General features: G+C 37.6%; 2 protein-coding genes across 4 annotated transcripts in view; one reads left to right on the top strand and one right to left on the bottom strand.

The window, feature by feature from the left end:
* Positions 1–4795, bottom strand: part of LOC140138787 (lysosomal thioesterase PPT2-A-like) — a 33991-nt gene extending 29196 nt beyond the window's left edge. The window contains exon 1 of one of the 3 annotated variants that reach the window (XM_072160556.1): positions 4289–4795. In XM_072160556.1, the coding sequence (XP_072016657.1) occupies positions 4289–4462 (174 nt within the window). In that variant the 5' untranslated portion in view covers positions 4463–4795. Of the gene's footprint in view, positions 1–123; positions 329–4288 lie in introns of those variants that run through there. The other 2 variants (XM_072160555.1, XM_072160558.1) reach the window with 2 other exon arrangements.
* Positions 4796–14436: 9641 nt separating this feature from the next.
* Positions 14437–23140, top strand: LOC140138786 (uncharacterized). Its single transcript, XM_072160554.1, has 3 exons — positions 14437–14812; positions 17864–17966; positions 20272–23140. The coding sequence occupies exons 1-3, from the start codon at positions 14756–14758 to the stop codon at positions 20451–20453; spliced, it is 342 nt and encodes a 113-aa protein (XP_072016655.1). The 5' UTR covers positions 14437–14755; the 3' UTR covers positions 20454–23140.
* The last annotated feature ends 1087 nt before the right edge of the window (positions 23141–24227 follow it).

Here is a 24227-nt window from a genome sequence, read left to right as displayed (position 1 = left end):
GGGGCCTCTTTTTTTTGGGACACCCTGTATATGTAGTCCCACTTAATATGCAACCCCGTTAGTTCAAAAATTAATAGGCCTACAGGAAGCCTCCGATACGAGCTCCTCCGATAACTTGCTTACCTCTTCAATCATGTGTGCCAATGTAGCATGCAAATTTTGAGCAGGCTGAAACAGTCCATGAAAGATCACAACGGGTTTGTAACTCAACGTCATTGATGGTAACTCGAGTAACGCGAGATAGAAAACAAGTTTGAGACCGGCCATCCAAATCATACTAGGCCTACCAGTAAAGTTAATATACCGTAAATTAATGGTAAAGAACGTTTTAGTTCTAACATAAATTCACCCCACAGGCCCTAACCGTGGCCCTATCAGATACGATAAGAAACTCAGTGGAACTTGAGCAGGATGCACGGAAGGAAGGTCATTAGTTCAAATCCTCCTCCAGGCACGCTCCAGAAGATATGCACCTAGGCCTACCTGCATCAATGGAGTACAGAAAACCAAACACTTAATATGCATAATTCTCAATTGAACGAATGAATTTCCATGCAAACGCATTCTGTTCCGCATGCATGCATGCATGGATCGAAACTTCAAAGTATTCAACTTTTGACACATCATTATTTTTAATGAAAGAACCGGTTCATGCGAAGTTGATTGTAGATTTTGTCACAAAGAAACCTTAATATGCAATCGACCTGGAAAAATATAGCAAAAGCTTGTCACAACAATGCATGCAGAACTTGGAATCTGGAGTGGAAAATGTCAACAGTGGAGTCCGCAGGTTAAAAAAAATGGCGGGGGGCACATGACTCGATTCCACTGACTGTTCATAAAAAGGTAAAAAAATATTTGCTTACTTTCTTTGAGTTTAATGGCGCCTTCAGCTACTATTATTTGCTTACTTCTACTTGTATTCAATTTTAACTGACTAACAGCAGGGCACCAGGCGATTCCACTTTTGATGGGCTAATCTATTTATACCGTAAGGGGTGTTTGAACACGATATATAGTCTAGTACCGAGATGCATCCAGATATTTCTTCGTCATCCTTAAAGTCCCTAGTACGCAAATTTTGTTGTTCTAAAACAAAATATTGTCCCATGTCCGTGGGAAAGATTATTAAACTTTACATGGGGTCAAATTTTAAACTTCATCATTTCTAATGTATTCTGGTCATAGGATTCAGAAAATGTATAGACAAATAATTTTCGTAATTGACCACTTCGTCGCCATTGGCGGCGTTTGGCTCTGCTTAGTCTGTCCAATTTAGCGGAGCAGAAAACTGAAAGCGAGGCCAAATGATTGAATTACATAGTACTCCCAATTATGCAAAGTTATTTGCTAAGTAACTAGAGGTTATCCGTGTTCTATAAGCTGCATATCCTATCAACGACTGCTATAGACGAATCCAAGTAGCCAAGTCATGGTCAGGATTTGGTCGGACATCTTTGGGTAGCCGCTAGCACCAACCTGGTGTTTTGAGCGTCCAATTGTGCAAATAAAAGCCGCCTAACACCTAGAGAAGATGTAAGGACGAGGAGGGTTAATAGAATAATAGCTAATAATGTATATAATGGAGATAATTCCGCAGGTAATCCCGTCGCATCTAGCCTACATAGTCCTTTTGTTCGCAAGTACATCAATGCATAGTTAATCCGATTATTACGTCACTTCAACAGCGAATATACCATGCTGTGTGGACGTGTTTTGTCGTCGGGAACTGTAAATTGTGTTATTCTTTTGTCTACCTGTGTTTTCGCGGAAGGTGTAAAACGGGTGATGGGATGCAGTTTAAAATTGCCGCCAAGGCCGAATCATTTCACATTTTGAGTGCATTGTAGCCGACGGCTACCCAACTAAAGGCTGCTAGTCAGGTATAGGAATGCGTGAATTTAGATTCGTCTATAGGCCTATACCTTGTTTAGGACTTTCAAAAGAAGTCCCTGCATGTGCAACCATCACTGTTTCAAAATAGCCCGCCAAAGTCATGCAGGTAACTCCGAGGTCGTGCATTGAATTGGTTTGAATGAGGAATTCGCTACTTGCACGGTTCCGCCATTATGCACTATGTGCGGGGAGAGCCTCGAACTGGCAGCATACATGAATGGGAATTGAACTAGTCATAACGTTCTGTGTAAGGTTACATAATTCTTCCTTTCATGTAGGCCTATGCTGCCAGTTCGAGGCTCTCCCCGCACATAGTGCATAATGGCGGAACCGTGCAAGTAGCGAATACTACGGGAACCAGCGCCTTTTGTTAGAAGTCACACATGAGTGAAGTGAATAGGCCTAACCTCTATAAGGACATCTATAACGAGCCAAGTCATGGTCAGGATTCTTTAGATTCTTTTGTGTTGTAGACTGTCATCATTCTTTTGTCTACGTGTAACACACTGTGATAGAATGCAGTTTAAAATACCCTCCAAGGCCGCATCATTTCACATTTTAGGTGAGATAGAGCCAACGGGGACCCAGCTAATGGCTGCTATTGAGGTGTAGGAATACGTGAAATTGGATTCGTCTATAGCTGAGACTTGGTACATTATGTAGTACAAGTAAAATAGAAGTCAGTATAGTTTTAATTTGTTGGAATCCAACAATTAAAACTATAGTTTTGACTTCTATAATTAAATGTATGCGACTAGAACCGGGAACTAGATGTGCAAACCTTAAGGTGGCACGCAGGATCACTCAAATTGAGAAATTTTAGAGATTGTTTTGTTTTGTATCTTTAAAAGTAATGATGATATTCCTTGAAAATTTTGGTAAAAATTGAAAAATTAAAGCCAAATTTTGATACGTTTTGACCGCCATAGGCCTATATTTTTAAAACGAAGAAAAAAATTCAAAAATTTGAGAAAACTTTTTCTAGTTTTGTGTCTTTAGAACAGAAATATGAAATTTTCGTCAATTTAGATATTAAGGTATAGGCCTAAGTTGTTATGGCGGACCCCAAAAAATTGGCATGGAAAATCAATTTTTGTGCTTTTTTTTTTAAACTGCTAATTTTGGCAGAAATCTGCCGTGCTACTTGAATTCAATACGCTGGCGAAGTTACGTAATAATCGGATTAACTACCATAGCAATAGGTGAAAACAATTTTTGAATATACCGCGCTGCACTGATACGTTCACGCGATACCGCTGCATTGAACCATATCATGCTGATCACTTACACCTGTAAGATTAGTATCTCTGAAAAGACCAGTAATTGTATTCAATCTATGATTGCAGACATACACAGAAGATAACCTGCTTGTAGTGCAGCGCGATATGTTCAAAATTGTTTTCACCTATTGCTATGGTAATTAATTCGATTAATTACGTAACTTCGCCAGCGTATTAATACATCATTTCCTTTCTGAATTGTATCGTACTTTTAAAGCCATAATGTGTGATTTGCTTCACAGCGACGCCCTCAATTTTACTCGGATTTATACTTATTGCATAATAATGCCTAATGGTTTACTAAAATACCACGTAAAAGACTAAGCCTGAAGTGCTTTAATAACAGTAAAATTGACTTTTTGTATTAAAACCGGGTCGACCCGGTTTTATTCAGAGTTCAATGATCGAATACTTGCTGACATGTACCGTGGATGTCAGCTTGTATGTACACACGTCGAGTGCGATGCTCCGTGCAGTGAAATGTAATTTTCTTCGTTAGGCCGTGTAAAATTAATATTTTGGTTCTCGTCCCCTCCCTCCTCAATTTCTGGGATTTGTCAGATTTTTTTTTTATTTAGATTTTTCAATTTTTTAGACTTTGGAATGATTTATGAAATCTTCATACATATAAATAAGTTTATTAGAGAACAAGCATCACTTCCAAGTCTTTTGTGGTACTCTAGGGGTTTATCCTCAGAATCTCACATTTGAAAAAAAAAAAAAAAAAGGGCCTCATCGTTTCCTCGAGCACTGTTGGAAAGACCGAAAACTACTGACAATGCTAATTTTACATTGAAAAAAAAAAAAAAAAAAAAACACCTCCCTCCTCATCAATTCATGAAAATCCTCTGGACGAGAACCAAAACATTAATTTTATACGGCCTTATACCTCATTTGTTTGGCTCGAAATTAAAAGGGATAATGTGATCAGTGAAAACAAACAATTAAATACGAATCTATTCTTTATGCAAATCACAATTATTGCTTTAAGTGCTTTTGATACTTATAAAGATATACATATTGTACAATACAAAACAATGTGTAAAATTTCCCAGAGCCCGGTCCCAGAGTGATCCTGCCATGTCCCGATCCCTACACACCGGCACACTCACCTTCACAATCATGTGTTTTAAATCATCCAAGCTGGTAATATTATTATTACCATTAACATCAAGTCCATGTACGATGACAACATGTTTAAATCCATGTATTACAATGACTTGGGCCAAAAGTATCATGTATAGGCCTACTAATGTTGCGGCACCAGGCGCTGGTATCGGTGTCATTTTCACCCAATCCGGGCTCACAAACAATGCACCCACTGCTAGGCCGGATATTTAGAAAGTTTTGCACATAGTCCAGTTTTCCTCTGAGATAAAAGTTTTAAGCATCATTATTCGTGCACTCAAGTTTTAACCAAAGGCATACGCAACGCAACACTTCCGAATATAAACAATTGCTATGTAAACTTAAGTTGAGCAAACTTTCTGTTCTGCTTTCTCAAGTCAGTGCATACGGCTATTTCCGAGCTTTTCTGGTATATCTCCATCGACAGGTACAAACATTGAGTAACTTCCACTCTGCCTGTTGAAACTAATGCTTCCTCTGAAGCTCTCTGATATTACACAATTTCCCCAAGTACCGGTATATATAGTTGTAAAAACTATCTGCCTGCAAAGTATCTTGTACTTCTTCTGTAGTATTATATAGCAAACCTATATATGAATATAATGTAAATTCAATTCAATTCATGTATGCATACCAACTTTAAAGTTCCTTTAGCGCGATCCGGTAAGTAAATAAACTTTCTGAATTCAAACCCAGAATGCATCGTGAATCATGATATTCAGCCATGCCCAATGCTGGCGTAATGCTACCATGCAGCCCATCACCCTTAAGGGTTCATACCACTGAATCCGCATGTGAAGCGGTTTCCGGTAAAAGTTTAGTCCCAACTTTGCATAAAAATTAAAGAAAATCGGTACAATATTAACAATTTTAGTGTTAAAAATCGTGTTTTATTAGACTTTGTGAATCTCTGCAAACGGGAAAATCTGGCCTTATAACGCTAATTTTCTCAAAATGTAAACCTAATGTTATGTCATTTTCAGAATATATTATGCAAAATTTTGCTGATATCAAATATATATTTTAAAGTAAGAGGTAACTCGACTTATGGCCTAAAACACGACCCCTATTTTGTGCACGTGCACGTAAAGTCTATGGAAAGCTATTTTGTGTTATGTAAGCTTGGACTGACTATATGATGAAGCAGTTGAAATTAAATATACAGAGCGCTGACATTCGACATTCTATATGCATGTCCGTATTTTTACCTTATAATGGTAGCAAGAAATTGCCGCACATTTTGATAGTATTCAATTTTCATCAAATAATATTTTCTCGTTGTCTACTGGTATATGAATTTTCACTCTTATTATCTTATTAACATATTTGATATTTGGGACCCCCCCCCCCCCATGATTTGGGATGAACCAAAAATTCAAGTATTTTTTTCCTAGGCCTACGTATGGTAAAACTTGGGATTGATTCATTTTCAATATAACAAGTCTTAATTCCTAATTCCATCTTGAAAATGTATGTGTAATGACAAATCGCCGCAAGACCCCCATCCCGGGGGGCACTCAACTTTGGAAGTGACGGTATGTGCCTTTTTTTTAAGTCGACTATACCCGATGCATCCCCCTCTTTTTTTAGTAGCGGCTACCCAATGACCCCCTTTTTTGGTTGCTGCTACCTAATGACCCCTTTTTTCTAGATTTTCTAAAATAGCATCATCAAAATGCCAAAAAATAATGCCGAAACTTTCAAATTTTGCTCAATTTTTTCAAAAATATCATTGTGCCGAAACTTTCAAAATTTTGCTTAATTTTTTCCAAATTTTCTACCCGATGACCCTTTTTTGAAATCTTATACTGAAATAAATGACCCCCCTTTTTTCAAAATATTATACCCAATGATCCCCTTTTTAATTTTGTTTGTACCCAATGACCCCCTATTTTAAAATAACGCTTTGTACCCGTGCTATGATAATTTAATGATTGAAAAAAGGCACGGTCGTTCACGTTATCATCACCAAAAGTTAATCATCGCCGGGCAGGAAAAACCTCTTGTCCTTTTAGTGTCCCCTGAAACAAATATGCCAACAGCCTAGGAGGAAGTTGCTTTAAACATGTTCATGTTATTGTGAATTCCTTTATGATGATCTCTATACTGTAGTTACTGTCCGTTTTCCTATACACAATACACAGTGCTCTCCCCATTGACGCGTGACCTCCACAAATAGTGTATGTTAGAAGTATAGGCAATTGCCTAGTTAACGTCACTGTGTGAAAAATTACCGGCCAATATATTTAAAGTATTCTCTGAAATTCTAGAAAATATAGTTTTGTAACATGTCCTAAATTTTTAGCTAATTTAGGTGTTTGGAAATATTCGCACTTTTGTGTTTTAGGAAGAATATAAAAAACGACATATAACACCAAAAAATATGAAGAAATTATTTTCAAACCGTGTTAAGCCTGCAACCATTATGCTTCTCATTTTCAAGAATGCTGGTTAACAATAAGCAGACTATTGTTTCATTTCGTAAACAAAGGTCCGCACAGTATTATTACCTTGCGTTTGCTTTCCAACTGAAACTATAATACCAGCTCATTGCTCATTGCACAGGTAAAACAGAAACATGGAGAGTGTGGATTTAGCTAGAGAAGATCTGAATTAGTTGAGCTGTTTTCAATGAGTGTTATCTTGATTTAATAGCTTTTAATGGGGTTTAAGTCCTGCAAAGATCGTGGTGAATTCTACTGTAGACATGACTGCATCATGCCGTGTTGAAAGTAACAACATGCAAGCGAAAAGCAGGTTCCGCACGTTGTTACATTGCAGGTCTGGGAAGACATTGAATAATCCTCTGGGTAAATACAAGTTCAACATGCACTTTCTACCAAGTATTTATGTAGGCCTATACAAAACATGGCAGCTCATGGCCAGGGACCGGGTCGTAATTCGGTTCTGGTTGTATTGAAGCATGAACACAATAATATACTCTGCATTGAATGTGCTGCATAAACATAATCCCTGTGCATTTACTTAGGCCCTAAAATAACACGACATGAAGGTGCTAAAACAATCGAACAATATTAAGGGGGTACTACACCCCTGGTCAATTTTGTACCTATTTTTGCATTTTTCTCAAAATTATAGCACATTGGTGACAAGTAAGATATGTATATTATAGGGGCAAGGACTACAACTACTGCACAGAAAATTCAACAACTCAAGGCAAGTATAGTTATTGATTTATTGATCAAACACTGGTTTTCCCTCATTTATGACTGTAACTCCACAACTGTTATCTGTGCTGATATAAAATTTCCAGTGCAAAAATAAATGCAAAAATAGACACAAAATTGGACAGGGGTGTAGTACCCCCTTAAAGGGCTGTGCAAAAGGTGTAGGCCTACCCGGCATGTACCCCTAGGTGGTGATTCTCAAAGTGGTCTGCCAAAAATTGCTTGGCCCCCCCCCCCCTTGTCCGTGCCAAAAATCTCACCCCCATAGGCGTAGATCCCGGGGGATGGAATATTTTACCGGGGATGATGATCCATACAATCACCCCCCCATGTTGACGCCTGTATGTGGGTTTTTGACCAAATTAACCTCATATTTGGCCATTTTAGGCCAAAAAAGAGCCAATTTCTGTGTGCTTCGCGCACATATTTTCAACTTTTGCACCATTTTTTATAATTTTAACCTAAATATGGCAAATTTTTTCGCGCGCTTCGCGCACATATTATACCACAAGCTTTATTTGGTCGCTAAGAGGTGCTGAATTCACCATACTTCAAGAAATGTTTTCCATCCTCATCCGTCATCCCCAATGTCAAAAAGAAATCTACGCCACAACCCCCGTGACGTGCCAAAAAACCTTTACCCCCGCTCTCTTTACACACTAAGATTTTTGGGAACCCGAATTTAAAACCTTTAATTGTCTTATCGTATAATGCGAGCAGAAAATTTTGCATATTTGAACGTGTTCCTAATGTAAAAGGAACGGGGGTGGGACTGGCTGACCCTATTTGTTGAATGGCCGAGCGGATTTGCCACAATTTTTGGAGCAGCGCCACCCCTCCTTTTAGGGGAAAATATAAAGTAGCGAAGGCTGGTTTCTAAAAGACGCAGATTTATGCGAACAGAAATATTGCCACCATCAGGGTAAGTTGGTGTGGCAGAACACACCGAGGTATCCGTCAAAGGAATCCTGGTCAGGCTTATAAAGACAATAAACAATGAATATTATTATTTGTTAACAAGTTTTATTAAAGTTCTAAGATGCCTCTTACTCTACTACATGAATAACAGTTTATGTCACAAATGGCTTACTATACCTGGCTGAAAGGAATGATTTGATTTTAAAATGCACAGCTGTTTAATTAAACAATTAGCAACAGTGTGTTTTTATCTGCTGTTATGACGCAAATGGCCTACCATACTTTATTATGACGCAAATGGCCTGCCATACAAAGTTATGATTAAACGCATTACATCATTTTACATAAAGTTTCACAATTTACATTACAAAGAATACTTTTTTTATGGTTCATCAAAGCATCCTACACAATGACAAGTAATACATGGTACCTTTTTTTAGGATTCATCAAAGCACCTGACACAAGTAAATACATAAACAAAGGTCACTGCACTATTAACTTCATGCACAAACTATTTAAAATGCCAAACCTCACAACCATTGACTTTTTACCTTACTCCTGAACCTTAATGTCTCTACTACAACTGTACACTATTTCTTTCTACTGGTATCACCTGAGCACCTTTTTACCATGAACTCGCCAATTCTCCAACTATTTTAATCTCACACAATCCTGAACCATACACGACTCTAACATTGTACACAAATGTTAACTCGCAATTTGAGCGCCTCAAACCTCCGCGTCCCTAAACTCTCACAAAAGCTCTCTCACAACTCGCCTAATCTGCAACTCCTTAATGCATAAGACACAAAAGTGCAATTGCCAACATTAATATTACATTTACAATTATTTCAAACAAATGACGTTATGAATGCACACTGCGAGCATTATTTTTGAAACCATATTATGCCTACACACATGTTTAACGAATGTCCTCATGGAAATCTATGTTGCACACAACCTTCGGGAGCTGATGCTGGGAGCCACATCAACACATTCTGCACCACTGCGCAGATTTCCACTTGAAAGACAATCTTTTATATAAAAACAAGCTTTTTAATACAATGACACATTATGGCCACCACAGACTTCAAAAGTGCACGAGGAGTCTGCATAGCTCTAAATAGAAGGCAGTGAAACTTCCGCCAGTAATACGCTGTAGCCACCCGTCAGTGTTACTAGTATCTCTACTTCGGTTTCTTCTGTTTTCTACGTGTCTTTAATGAAATACAACCTGTTTACTCATCAACACACATTTTTGAGTTGGTACACAAATCCCGTGTAATTTTATCCAATGCTCAACTTGACAATTTACAATATACACACAAGTACAATATTTCGTCAATAACTGCGTCACTTATTACATTGAAATGATCTATTTTTATCACACACCAATCATCAGTTTCAATGCTAATTTTGTCAACAATGGCTTGCCATACTCAAGATATAAATACACATCTTTATGAAAATAGCTTACTATACATTTCACAAATTGAGCATTTTACATAAACCAAGGACTTTAATTCACAAAATGCACACAGACATACAATTGGATATTAAGGGGTGCTTTACTGGGCTTAAAGGTAACTACCGGCTAGTAAAGCAAGAAGACCTGAAGTTGACAATTTTACTGTACTTTCCAACTAATTAAAGCAAGAGAGACCCAGAAGCACAAGAGTCTCCACCACAACCATTTAAGGTAAGGGAAGGCCTAAAATATGACACCATCACATATCCAATATATAACACTGATAGATTATGCAAATCTTGAATCAAATGATGCACTACATTATATTTTAATATACACAGAGCATTTAGCCTAAACCAAAATATGATTACGCAATCAGCATGCACAAATCTGGTAAATTATGCAACTACATGTTATTTATAGTCACACAATATTTCAACCTGGCCTAATTTTACGCAAAGTGCACAATATCTGAACCATGCTCACAATCGCAATTATGACGCTTTTGGCGCACCATACTTTAGCCACCAAATGTCAATCAACATGATGAAATAGCTTCAAATATTTATTTACACAAAGTTTGACTTTCTGTACGGGTTCTGTACACAAAATGTCATGACAATTTGCAATCATCTGTGCTGCTTGTTCTGCAAAAACATAATATTTTAACCCAATTTACTTTCCACAAGGTTTTGTCCCAATCCCCGCCATACAATGACCTGAACTTGAACTTTGACCCAATTTCAGATATTTTTGACTCATCAAGACAATGTCCAAAACAAATAAAACCAAAAACATTGCTCAAAACACATCCCAATTTGGCAAACATTTATTTTACTCATCCCCCCCCCCTCAAGAAGCACAAATTGTTTGTTTACATTTAGATATGCATCTCAAAATCATAAACTCACATTAAAAATATACACACAATGTCCATTATGCCGTCGCCTGTCGATCTTGCTTGTCTGTCGTTGTCGCGAAAGTGCACTTTTGAAGTAATTAAAATCCGACATTTTGCTGGCCAGCTTTTTAATTGCGAAATGTCCTTTGCAGAAATACATGCGTTGGAAGAAAATGGCGTCTTCGCTAAATCACTTTAAAATATCATGTCCATTGCGTGCGTCATGAGCTGCCAAAACTCCATTGAAGATATAACTTCAATCCAGGCGATAATATCCACTCAAATATAAAGGGAAAATTGGAATCTTTCTCATGCTACGAAGTGAATGTCGTCACAATTAAAACTCGTCAACTTGGTAAATTTGTATCGTCCATTCGCTGCTGTCAATTTACTTGGTCTTCTCCAATTCCACACGAAAATATTGCCAGTAATTTCCATCTCTTCTAAACTCTCGTCTTTCTTTCAGAAAAGCACACAAAGGTAAATATTATCTGTCCACCCGTCGAAATTGTCTTCATCTTGGTCGTCCTCCACTCCCCCATCCATCAGTACTAAAACTAAAGAGCAGTGCAAACTTCTATTATTAATTTGTCTATTTTAACCAATTCAGTTCCTGTTGAATTGAAGTGTGCACGTGTCACCCCACTATTTAAAAAAGGTAGTAGATCAATGGTTGGTAACTATAGGCCCATCAGCATACTAAGTGTAATCTCAAAGATTCTTGAGAAGTCTGTGCACAATCAACTTTACCAGTATTTAACTGACCATCATCTTCTTTATTCCCATCAATCTGGTTTTAGAGGTACTTACTCTACCGACACTTGCCTTATTCACCTCACTGATCACGTGCGTACACAGATTTCTCAAGGCAATTACACTGGTATGGTGATGTTGGACCTACAGAAAGCCTTTGACACGGTCAACCATGATATTTTGTGCAATAAGCTCCGTGCAATGGGGATTGAATCAGTAGATTGGTTTAGGTCTTACCTAAGTGAGAGACAGCAGATAGTCTGTGTTAATAAATCCAACTCCAAACCTATGGCAATTACATGCGGTGTGCCCCAAGGCAGTGTCCTGGGGCCACTTTTATTTCTCTGCTACGTCAACGACATGCCGATTAGTGTTGACTGTAAGCTTTTACTTTATGCAGACGATAGTGCATTGCTTATTGACGGCAAAGCTCCAAAGGAAATGTCTTCCAAGCTCAGCAAGGAATTGGAGTCTTGTCAACAGTGGCTTATTGACAATAAGCTGTCTCTTCACTTGGGTAAGACCGAGGCCATTCTGTTTGGTTCACACAGGAAATTGAAGAAACAATGTGATTTTAATGTCATGTGCAATAATGAACCTATCCAATCTACCCAATCTGTTAAATATTTGGGTATCACATTAGATCAGTACTTATCAGGTGAATCAATTGCTAATATGGTTCTAAAAAGGCTGGTGCAAGACTCAATTTTTTATTCAGACAAGCTCAGTTTCTTGATCAAAAAACTCGCAAAACTTTAGTGTCTGCTTTGATTCAGTGCTATTTTGATTATTCTTGTTCTTCTTGGTTCTCTGGTCTTTCTAAAAAACTCCAAAATAAACTTCAAGTTATGCAAAATAGAATTGTTAGGTTCATTCTTGGTCTGGACTCACGGACACATGTTGGCCAGACTGAACTTGATAGGCTTGAGTTTTTAAATACTGTTGATAGAGTTAAACAATTGAAGCTTAACCATGCTTTTAAAAATTTTAATAACATGTCTCCAGATTATCTGAGTGACCATTTTATAAAAGTAACTGAAAGACACCGGTATAATACCAGGGATAGCCACCTCAATTTTGTTGTTCCAAAGTTTCATGGGCAAATTGGTAGTACCACCTTCCAATACACTACAGTCAAGGCCTGGAACTGTCTCCCAAGCAATATTAAATCCATCAATGGCTATGCCAACTTCAAAAAAAGTAAAAGCTCATCTTGCTACAAAGGCAAGATCACAAGAAGGGGTAGTTCTAGTACTTGACTGTTTCGTTTGTTTCCTTCTTTTGTCATTGATGTTGTCCCCTTTAAAGGACCCCAATGGAAATAAGCCTCCATGGCTTTTTGGGCTATCCTTGGTCTTATCAACGTGCTCTCTATAAATATGTGCTGTTTATATTCTTATTCTGTTTTTATAAAATGTATTTAAGTATTTTCTATATGTGCCTTTTAAAATGTCAATTGTTGTTGTTGATAAGACTAAATAAATATGAAATGAAATGAAATCACGTCACACGGTCTGCACTCAGTCGGTCGGTCTCTCGGTCTGACAAGTTTCTCAAATCGCCCACCTCAAGACCACGCTAAAATCTTGATCAGCTGACTTTTAACCAATCAGCGTCCGCGATTGCTATATCCTCACAAAGGCGAAGCCGCTTCCTGTACAACAGCTTACAACGTTACCAGTACGCGCTGAATACAATGGATAACTTCTAAAAATAACATAAGTATGGTACAAAAAATACCTTGATGTAGCCGCAAAACACGTGATTATTTGGCTTGCAAAATAATGGAAAAACACGCTATTTATAGAGGGGAAATCCCGTTACACTAATCATATGTTTTCCTATAGGCCTACACCCGTAAATTTTCCTATACACCTATACGTAGGCCTATAGGCTATATAGAAACGGTGCCCAAAATATCTGTGCCAAAATCGCTTGCGCCCCACCCCCCTTTCGACCTGCCAAATTAATTTGCTTCCCCCCTTTGATCTGCCAAAAATGCTTGCCAAAAATCTTTGCCCCCCCATAATTCAGCACCCGGGTAAACATAATTATTGCACCACACTAAGTACTTTCTAATCTCTCTATTTTTTATATATTGTTTTGTTTTTCATCATGATTTTGGTTAATGGTTGTTGGAAAAAATATAATAATATATACCCAAAAAAAAACCATAAAAACAAACCGTACGGTAATAAAACAAACCAGAAAACAAACAATTTTTTTAATTTTTTTTAATTTTGGCTAACTTTTCATGTTTATTCAGATATAAATTATCATTGTTTTCACATGTAGTCATGATTTAAATCCGATTTCAATAAAACATACAAAATATAAAATAGGCAAAAAAAATCAGATCATGTCGCGATGTCGTAGTTTATATGTCATGTTGGATATTATCAGCTGATGCTATTATATCAGGTATAATAGTATCAGTAGTTGCTAATTTGCTAATTATATTAGACATATGAACGGTTTAGTATGTTGATGATTTGATTAAAATAGTTGAAAAAACATAATGAACGCGAATGGGACGATCCATATAATTGACACAGGGGAATATTTTTTTTTTATTGTGACAGACTTTCAAGCCACCCTGTAAATAAGAATGACGTCATATTTATGGAATTCTAAAAGTGAACAAATTCCTAAATATGATTTGCAATGTGGTTTAATTAAGTAAGGAACATCGTATCAAGTAGAACAATAACCTCAATAGGTTTTACCATGTTCTAGAAAGTTGCTTTATTTATAATGTCTGTCTAAAAAATGCATTTCAAGTATTAAGTAAATATTTTGGATCTGAACTTAGAAGTAGAAACACTGAGAATAAACATTTCAATATGGCGACTTCCACAACAAACCAAGATCGTTTTGCACGTAGACACACGCATTGAAATGGTTATTTTTGATTAATGTGTGATACTAGTGTTTTATCAGACAGTGCTTATCTTGTTAAATTCAATAAAATTGATTTTGAGAAAGAAGAAGAATCAAAGGAAATAATAAGCTTACCTCAAAATCAGAAATAGTGAAAAATTGTTTTTGTCACAGAACTGAGACTGGCTGGGAAGTGTCAGTGAGAAGAAGTTTTGATCAAGTTCAAAGTTGAAATTCATTCCCGGAGTTCATTTGTTTTGACAGGAGTGAGGAGGTCTATATTCAACAACAGGCACCAGGTCAGAATTTAGCTGGCCAGCACCATAAACTTTGTTATTAGAAAATGTCAGCAACAACAACATTACCGACACGGACAGTAACAAAAACAGAACAAAAATCTGTGAGTAGATGAAAACTATATGATCATGATGATTATGAATTTAAAATGTACACCAACATGACCTGTCTGGGGTGTCAGTCCGTTGACATCACGGTATATATTGGCTAGCATTCAGAGCACTGATTTATGGGGTGGTGCAATAATAATAATAATCATGATAATTATGTGTACCCCGGGATGGTGAATTCTCAAATTGGTCTGCCAAAAATTGCTTGCGCCCCCCCCCCTATGACTGTGCCAAAAAATTGTTGCACCCCCTTTTAAGTTTTGATGTGCCAAAAAAACCTTTGGCCCAGGGTTCGATTTAGAAAATAAAATTTACACGTATGCACAACTCTGGTTTTTTCCTCAAAATAGGCTGAATAACACAAAATTTTGCATGCACAGAAAAAATTCTACATGCACAGAGCCAAAGTTACATGCATTTGTGCATGTAAAACCCCTCTAAATCGAACCCTGCTTTGGCCCCCCTTTTGATGTGCCAAATCTTTGCCCCCCCCCACCCCATATGTAAGATTATGGGGAACCTAAATTTAAAACCCTAAATTGTCTTATCACAATGCGAGCTCAGCGAGCAGGAAATTTTGCATTATTTTTAGGGCGTAAAAATATAGAAACGGTGCCCAAAATATCTGTGCCAAATCACTTGCCCCCCTACCTTTCGACCTGCCAAAAATCGCTTGACCCACCCTTCGACCTGCCAAAAAATGCTTGGCCCCCCCCTTTTGTTCTGCCAAAAAATATTTGCTCCCCCCTATAATTCCCCACCCGGGTACACATACTGTAATTATTGCACCACCCCCTAAGCTTTATGAGAAGCCTATTTTAGAAAAAAGAAAATTATTTAATTTGTGTACATCGTGGATCATTTTTAAACAATGCTTGTCATAATAACGAGCGTACAACGCTACTCTACGCGCCGCATCCATAAGTACAGCCATGCAAAGTGTACGGTACCGTATGTTCCACGATGTACACGATTAACACAAATTAAATAATTGTGACCCATCACATCAAAACCAACCACTTGGCTTCAGAAATGAAAATGGAAATTTAAACAGTCTAGGATTTGTTTTTTAGCTTTAGAATGACACCTTACGTATTAGTCCGAGGGGGGAGACTCCGAATAATCAGACCCAGAACAAAATATTAATTTCGGACATGATCCTGTTCTGGGTCTGAACTGTTTCCATTCGAAAACTTGATGGCAAATTGGACTAAAGAAGCACATGTTCCTACTTCACAGTTTTTTAATCCCCTATTCATGTAGCCCGAAACATCATGGCCCTAGTTGTTCCTTCCTCACCATAAGGGCAAGGCCAGTGGAAATCGTAGTGACGGAGGTGTGAGTACCTCAGGCTACTATTCATGTTGCATGAATCACTTTATTGTGGACCATCCAAGTTTTGATATTCGAGTATTTGGACAAGCGGAACAGTTTTGACAGGCCTTTTGTCTACCTCTCTGTTTGTAAACAAATGAGGAGGTCGAAAATCGTCCTCCTCGCCGAATACGAAAGTCAACGTAATAGTACGGCACTACTTACATGTACTTTGTTGAAATCAGATGCAGTAAAAATGTTTAATGAGGCACAGTGTCATCGCCCCGATATCTTCATGGCAGAAATCGTCATGGTAGGTTGAATCCACAGCCACGCATGGCCATTTTGTTCCGACCTGTTTAGTAGTTTTGAGACACATAATGGGCCGAGGGACATCCGACTAAGGCTATTGACAATAGCCTGGTGACTGACCTCTGTGTGTGTGAGTGAGCATGGTACGGCATACAAAAATGTACGCCATAAGGTCATCTGCTTTTAGACTGCCTACACGAGTGGCCTATGCTGTGCTATAATTCGGCAGAATTTTTGTCAGTTTTTGAGCTCAATACATGTACGCACGGTTCTTTCTCAATACGCAAGCTAACGACTATGATATCCTTTCAACACATTAAAATGAAAGCAAAAAAATATGGCTTCTTTAGAATAAAAAAATTACGGGAGATATTCATCATTTTCTACGGCGGTATCCAAAGATTTATCATCTGAATATCAAATCGTGCATAGCACATTCACGTGTATCGATCCCGGGTATTGATTTTAGTGTATCTGCTGTACAATGTACCAGGCGATGTCGGTGTGTGAGGCAGAACAAGCTCAAATTTCTTTTTATTTTTTAAAATATTTTCTCATCTTCTTTCATTCATTGTTATCTGAAAATAAAGCCAACCGCGAAGTGGTCGGTTTTGATCTGTGATGGGTCACAATTCTATATAGTGCCCAGGTTATCTTTGATCCACATTCTCAATCCCTCATACCAGAGGCTATTAAAATAAAACTATCCCTATAATTTCTCAAAAGATCATGAATTTTACTTTCTTGAAACATGCCGGCGAAACGAACAATCTTTGTTGCGAGACCGATATGAAACCCGATGATGTGATTCCATTCATTCGACAAGGATAAGGAAGGATGACAAAGTTGTCAATGTCATCCTCGCCGTAACTGCCTTGTACACCTAAGATATGATCAGTTCTAGTCCGAACACATCGCTGTTTGTTTTAACTCATTTCGGGCGGGCTCACGGGTACACGCCTGAGATTACATTACCGGGCAGGAAATACCCTGCCCGGTGCCCAAATTAAAAAAAAAAAAAAAAAAATTTAAGGTTTTTTTTTGCTTTTGTAGTGTCCCTGGACCAAGACCTAAAAAAGAAAAAATTTGCACGATGTTTTGTATTTTTAATATGAAAATTGATACTTTGTTTTCATGTCATACATGTACTCTATTTTAAAATGATATCAAAATGCATTGAATTTGAATTTTCATATTAAAAACACAAAACATTGTGCAATTTTTTTTTTTTTTTTTTTTTGGTCAACCATGAATGATCCTAGCATTTAGGTCTAGATCCAGGGACACTACAAAACCGAAAAAATAAATGACTTAAAAAAAAAAATTTTTTTGTTGCAATTTTGCAATTTTGCAGTTTGTTTCATATTAATTTATAAATTGAGAAACTCATTCACTGATTGATTCATTTCTACTTTCAGCCTAATGTAAGATTAAAACTGAAGAAACCAAAAAGTGACAAGAAGGTGAATTGGAAACAAGGAGTTGTTGACAATGAACACATGGGAAAGAAAAAATCTAAATGTAAGTACATGAAGACTGTAAAATTGTATGCAAATGGATCTAGATTAATGCAATGTATAAAAGTCCTATCTGCGCACTCACAGTACTGGTACATAATATTTTCCTATTCATAAATCAATCATCCATGCTGGTTTTGTGCTGAATTATTGCCATTTACAATAATTCAATTAAGTTGGTACCGGTACTACACCCCTGGCCAATTTTTTGCCTATTTTTGCATTTTTCTCAAAAATTATAGCGCGTTGGTGACAAGTAAGATATGTACATATTATAGGGGCAAGGACTACAACTATTGCACTGGAAATTTAGCAACTCAAGGCAAGTAGTTTTCCCTCATTTTTGACTGTAACTCCACAACTGTTGTCTGTGCTGAAATAAAATATCTTACTTGTCACCAATATGCTATAAGTTTTGAGGAAAATGCAAAAATAGGCACAAAATTTGCCAGGGGTGTAGTACCACCTTAAAGGTGCATTAAACTGCATTAACTTTATTGGCTTGTTGAGAGTGAAATTGTACTAAATGCAAGTAGACTGAGATGTCAATGCATCTAGTACACAAGCCCTGCAGTGGGGTGGGGGTAGTGCATTTAGACGCATCAACACCTAGATACTTTGATCAGCTCGTAATCGGTGGGAATTGTTAGGGTTTTATCACTACCCCAAAAAGTAGACCCACGCTAAGAGTGATATAGTTGACCTGTCTGGTCTATATTTTGCGTGTTAAAGAAAGTAGACAAATTATTGGACTTCAAATGTAACTTGTGGTGATGCTTCTGGAGAGATGTCACAATTTTATTCTAAAAATAAAATATATTGATATTAATCCGCGATGTTATTTATAAGGCCCGCTGATTACGAGCTGATCAAAATAGGCACAGGCACAACGCCTGAGCGTTGATCCACAAGCCTCAGCACACTTTACAGGTTGTCGCTGACCACTACGCCCACATCATTCCACAAACCATTAAACAACCAATCAGGGACTTTGCTGCTTCAAGAGCGCACACCCTCAACATTCCACAAATAACCATCGCAACCAGGATCAGCTCCCCGAGTTTCGTACGGGTTACAACGAGACAAATTAGCAGTGAGTTCCTTGTCCAGGGAATTTCAAGCTAACTCAATTTTTCCATGTGGCGTACTAGGCAGTAGGCACCGCCAGAGTTCGAACCCGCAACCTCTACGCACCAGAGTCGAGCATTTATCGATTGAGCTAACTTGACTGCGTAGTGCATGATACACTATGAATGCCATCCGTGTACTTTTTTAACTGCTTTTCCAATTGGCTTAAGGAGTGCATTCCCTGTATAATGAAGCACTGAATGCAGGGAAATAATGTTTACTTCTAAGAAGATTTAAGCAAAATCACTCAAGATCAGTGGCATGCCTAATTGGGGGCTGGGGGGGCATGGGGCCATTGACCCCTGACAACTCAAAATATTTAAATATACACCCACATAAGCATGTTGATTTTGGTATAAAATAGTGTAGTGTAAGACTGAAATTTGTGCGTTATTTCACACAAAATGAATCCAAGCAATATGCATCAACTTTTACTTGGAAATAGCACAAAGCTGAAGTTTTGCATGCTGCGGGTGCATAAAGCCATATGTGACATGATCAAGGGGAATGAGTCACATGTCGACCATGGTCAAAAATGAGTTTTACATATGTTTCTAAAGAGGACATTTAGAGCTTTCAGAAACTGAAAACCCCATGTTGATATGACTTTTCTTTGGGAAGTTAGGTCAACTTATCAATTGTTGAAAACAATATAAAACAAAAGAATTTTAACACTTTCTTTGCTAATATCACAAAATCAATATTGGCGACATCCGACTCATTTCCCTTGATGGTGTCACATATATCCCTGGAAAATTGGGCCAAACTAATGCCCACTGGGCAATTTCTTTTCTTTGCCACCCCTGACAAAAAGGTTCAGGCACACCACTGTCCAAGATAGCAAATATATCCATAATTTCCCTCCAAATGAAGGTGAACCAAAACCATATCAATAAAAGTGGGACATTTTACCTCTTATGGCTGTAATTCGCTGTTGTAGTGCATGTTAGAATATGACCATTGCTAGGTCAACTGGATCACACTTTCTTTGTTACGAACCATTGATCGAAATGATCACAACACAAAGCCTATGGCATCTCAAAATTAGGAACAGGTGTATGAGCCCAGGCTTGGAGCAGTAACCAGTGGTTACTAACGTTCACTACGACAGCGAATAAGCCCCTGATATTTAAGTATTAAAACATATTCTTAATTCTCCATTTTCATATGTTTTGTCCTAGGTTGTTGTATATATGAGAAACCGCGCATGTTCGGGGAGAGTTCCTCCAGTAGCGAAAGTGACTCGGATGATGACTGCAAGATGTGTCGGCACCAACAGAAAGGCAACTACCACAAACATGATGATGAGGGCGCTACACCAGGGGAAGAAGAGGCGGGTGGATCTAGCAGCCAGCAGTCGTAGCCCACACAAAGAAACATTCAGTAAACACTGTTGTTATAAACAAAGTGTACTTTGCAAACAACTGTTCTTAAAAACGATTGATAAAGATACTGTTCAACTTAAACAAGGCACTACGTCAAATTCTGACATAACTGGTGCTCGCTGATATTTGCCGAACTTCATTTTACTGTATACCAACATGTAATTTAAAATAAGACCATCATACAGTGGACAGAGTGGTCACAGCTTTGGCTTTGACTTTCATGTAGGAGAAGTCAAGATGTTTCCCTTTTGTTTGCACTTCTGTGACTGCAACTTATATCCATGACGATTTTCTGTAGCCAATTTAAAGTAAATTATTATTATTGTATGAGACATCAGAAATTTGTATTGCAATTTTGTCTGACAGTCAGGTAAAGTGTAACCAATCTTTGCCTAAATTTAACATGCAAGGTGAAGAATTTCTAATAGTACTATGATAATTTCAGCTGTGCTTGTAAGGGAACTTTTTGTGGTTTACATGTTTGAACTTGTACCGTATGCAAAACAAATCAAAGTGACCCAAAATACACCTCAATATTCAGGAAATCCACCAAGGTCATGACCTCTGTTACCCTTGGACTTGACCTTGGTGACCTTTAATTTCAAAACACTGTATCCATTGACTATACCATTTTTCACCCTGTGTGATAGTGAAGTCAATATATGTTGAAACAGCTGTTTCGCTCGTGCATCTTTAAGCATTTGTGTGTGTACGCCAGCACTTTCTCTAGCAAACTCTAGTGATTTGAGGCTACACCCAATGAAATGCGCACTGACATCAATGGTGTGGGAAAATCCATCATCTGGTAATCATTGTTAACCCCCTGAGCCCTACCTGCCGATCTAACATTGCCTCTGATTGGTTAATTACATGATATCTTTACTTAAATCACCAATCAGAATGGAGCTTTACAAATAATTCATCCCAATTTTTTTGTGTGGTGAAATTATTGTAACAATGTTGCTGATTGGTCCAATTGATAATGACAATTTCTTTTTGGCCAATCGGCAGTTAGTTTTCATGGGGTTAATGAGGGCCAATTGTTCCATGAAGTGCAAGAGACACACATTCTGGGCCTGGCACTTATTTTTCATAAGGCTTGCGTCTTGACATCTTTCATGTTTATGCATAGATAGGTATGCAACAATGTGCGTATGTATAAGGCACAGGCTGTAGTAGATCAACCCTCATGAATATGCGAGAATTTTCATTGCATACAAAGCACAGGAACATTGTATCTTTGCCTATCTGTACCTTTATGGGTACAACCAGAGAAGATACTTTACCCTGCCCATAATCCTTTGCTCATTTCATCAAATTGCACACTTATTTCTTTGTACAGGTTCCATTTGTTTTCATGTTGAAAATATACTGGCTAAACTTGGGTCTATAGTCATGAAATTAACATAATTTGAAAGATCTGGATGTGCTCTGTTCATGGAGGTACCTTTCATCACTATCTATAGACCCATGTTGCACTAGATAGCAAATCAATGCAGAAAATTGAAATGGAAGCAATGCATTGTGGGAGGTGTAGGGTATCTTCTCTGGGGTACACCTGTCTATTAATAGCCTTAAAGATAAAGCCCTGCCAGAGCAGTTCTGGGGTGAACCAAACCTGCCTGGTTATCAATTGAATCAGTGACAAGCTTATCTCTGTATTTGACATTAATATAATAATAATAACATTAAAATATCAATTAGCACCTGTCAAATTCACAGATAACCTTGTCACAGATTAATTTGATAACCAGGCAGGTTTGGTTCACCCCGGAAGAACTGCTTTGGCAAGGGCTTCCTCTTTTAGAGCACAACTTGTGGTTTGGATACCTAGCCAGAATGAAACTGGTTTTGTCATTTGCCTGAGAGTTTAACCTAGGATACATATATGTCATTTACAAATGTAGCTCATGAAATGTAGATCAGGTGATGAGAAGTTTTTGGATTAGAGCAAGTTTAAAAGTATGTTTTAGGAATGTTTTAATGAATTGTGCAGGGACCAAATGGAGAGTGGTTTTCTGAAACTTCAGTTTACATTTCTGGAATACATGAAATCAAAGTTCAGATGCATAAAGCAGTATTTTTTAAATTTTCTTGATTTGAGATATACATTAGGCAAATATAACTTGTCAATGACTTTGATTTAAACTTTTGATCCAAACACAAGGAATTAATTCCTACCTCGGAATTTTCAGATTGTACTCCATCTTTCATCAGTGAGTGAGTGACTGTATCAGGTCGTGATTTTCTTGACCTTTGACCTGATAACAGACTCGTAGACTCCTGAAAGCTTGAACCGGCCCCCGTCTTTGTTGAGAGATGGTTGGTTGGGGCCGGTTCAAGAGGTAGGAATTAATTCCTTGTGTTTGGATCAAAAATTTAAATCAAAATCATGATTTATACCAACACAGATGAACTTTCATGAACATAACTTGTCAATATGTGACACGATCTGGTCCATGGGGGCCAAAGGCGGCAAATTTGAAACTGAGATATAGGTAAAAATAAGGAGTAAAAAACAATAAAATACATAAGAAAATAGACATCAAAAAACTTCATTATTTCATAACCAAGTATGCTTTTCAGTAAATGAAAGCCAATTGCAAGTATAATGTAATAATTATAGTAACTCAATTTTCAAAAATGCCTCCTTTGGCCCCATGGACCAGATCAGTCACATATGTGACCGTGCAACCTGAATGAGCCGTAAATGTCCTCAATTGTATTCAGAGTTACAGTGTAAAATGGGCATGAAGGTCGTTCTCATAGGTATTTCAATTTGGTGCTACGTGTATCTCATTAAATGAGGTACACGTAGCACCAAATTGAGGTACCAATGAATACGACCTTCATGCCCATTTTACACTGTAACTCGGAATACAATTGAGGACATTTACGGCTCAATCGTGCTGTACGGTCACATATAAAGAACATAATAAGAAAAATGTGCTGCTTTGATAGATTCAAAATATCAATTAAAAGCTAACATTATAGGGTAGATGCCCGGGTAGATGCTTAGTGCAAAAAGTTTGAAAATAGTTTGTATCACCATTTTCTTCTGAACTCTCATGTACTTTCAAGAGCAAAAGTTTTGTAATATATATACCCGTCAGTGGAAGTTGATCACTGTGTCTCTGTTCCCGGGATTGGGGTCAGAAGTTTAGCAGCCTCCACATGATCATGGCCAGACCTTTGACACTGGATGGACACAAGTTTTGGAAAGGCACTCTTCAAATGTTGATTTCAGTGCATGTTATATTCTACTAAATTTATTTATTTATTTATTATTTATGAGATTTAAAAGCATGGTTCCTGTTTAGTGTGCTGTAGGTTCTATATATGCATGCTTTTGATTAATTTTAGACATTTAGCTTTAAGACAACCCTAAAAATCAAAATCTATCAAAAAAATAAAACTTTTACTGAAATTTACTAAATTGTTACCATACAGGAATATGTTCTCACTGTTTAAAAATATGGGTCTACATTGTATGGGCCCCCATAGAACAGTTTTTTTTTATTTGGTGGCCAAATGGTCTCATTCCCAGTGGCAGAAGTCGGTAACCTCCATTCAACAAGATAGCTCAGAGAGGTTAACCTGAAGTATGAGTTCATGTACTAGACACATGCAAATGTCATTCTATGAATGCACAAAACATTGAGGAGGTTGAAGTTTTTTTGTGTGTGGGGTGCTTTTTTGTATTATTGTTTCAAAAAGACAAAATGATATTGAACCTGAAATATCTAAGAAAA

Source organism: Amphiura filiformis, chromosome 18, assembly GCF_039555335.1.
Source record: "Amphiura filiformis chromosome 18, Afil_fr2py, whole genome shotgun sequence".
In the NCBI taxonomy this organism is placed as follows: domain Eukaryota; kingdom Metazoa; phylum Echinodermata; class Ophiuroidea; order Amphilepidida; family Amphiuridae; genus Amphiura; species Amphiura filiformis.
This window is presented reverse-complemented; position numbering and strand designations above follow the sequence as displayed.

Excerpts from the sequence above, each read along its gene's own strand:
- LOC140138786 (XM_072160554.1), top strand. The coding sequence starts at position 14,756 with ATGTCAGCAACAACAACATTACCGACACGGACAGTAACAAAAACAGAA. Across the intron at positions 14,813-17,863 it reads CAAAAACAGAACAAAAATCT|CCTAATGTAAGATTAAAACT; the intron begins GTGAGTAGATGA and ends TTCTACTTTCAG. Across the intron at positions 17,967-20,271 it reads GGGAAAGAAAAAATCTAAAT|GTTGTTGTATATATGAGAAA; the intron begins GTAAGTACATGA and ends GTTTTGTCCTAG.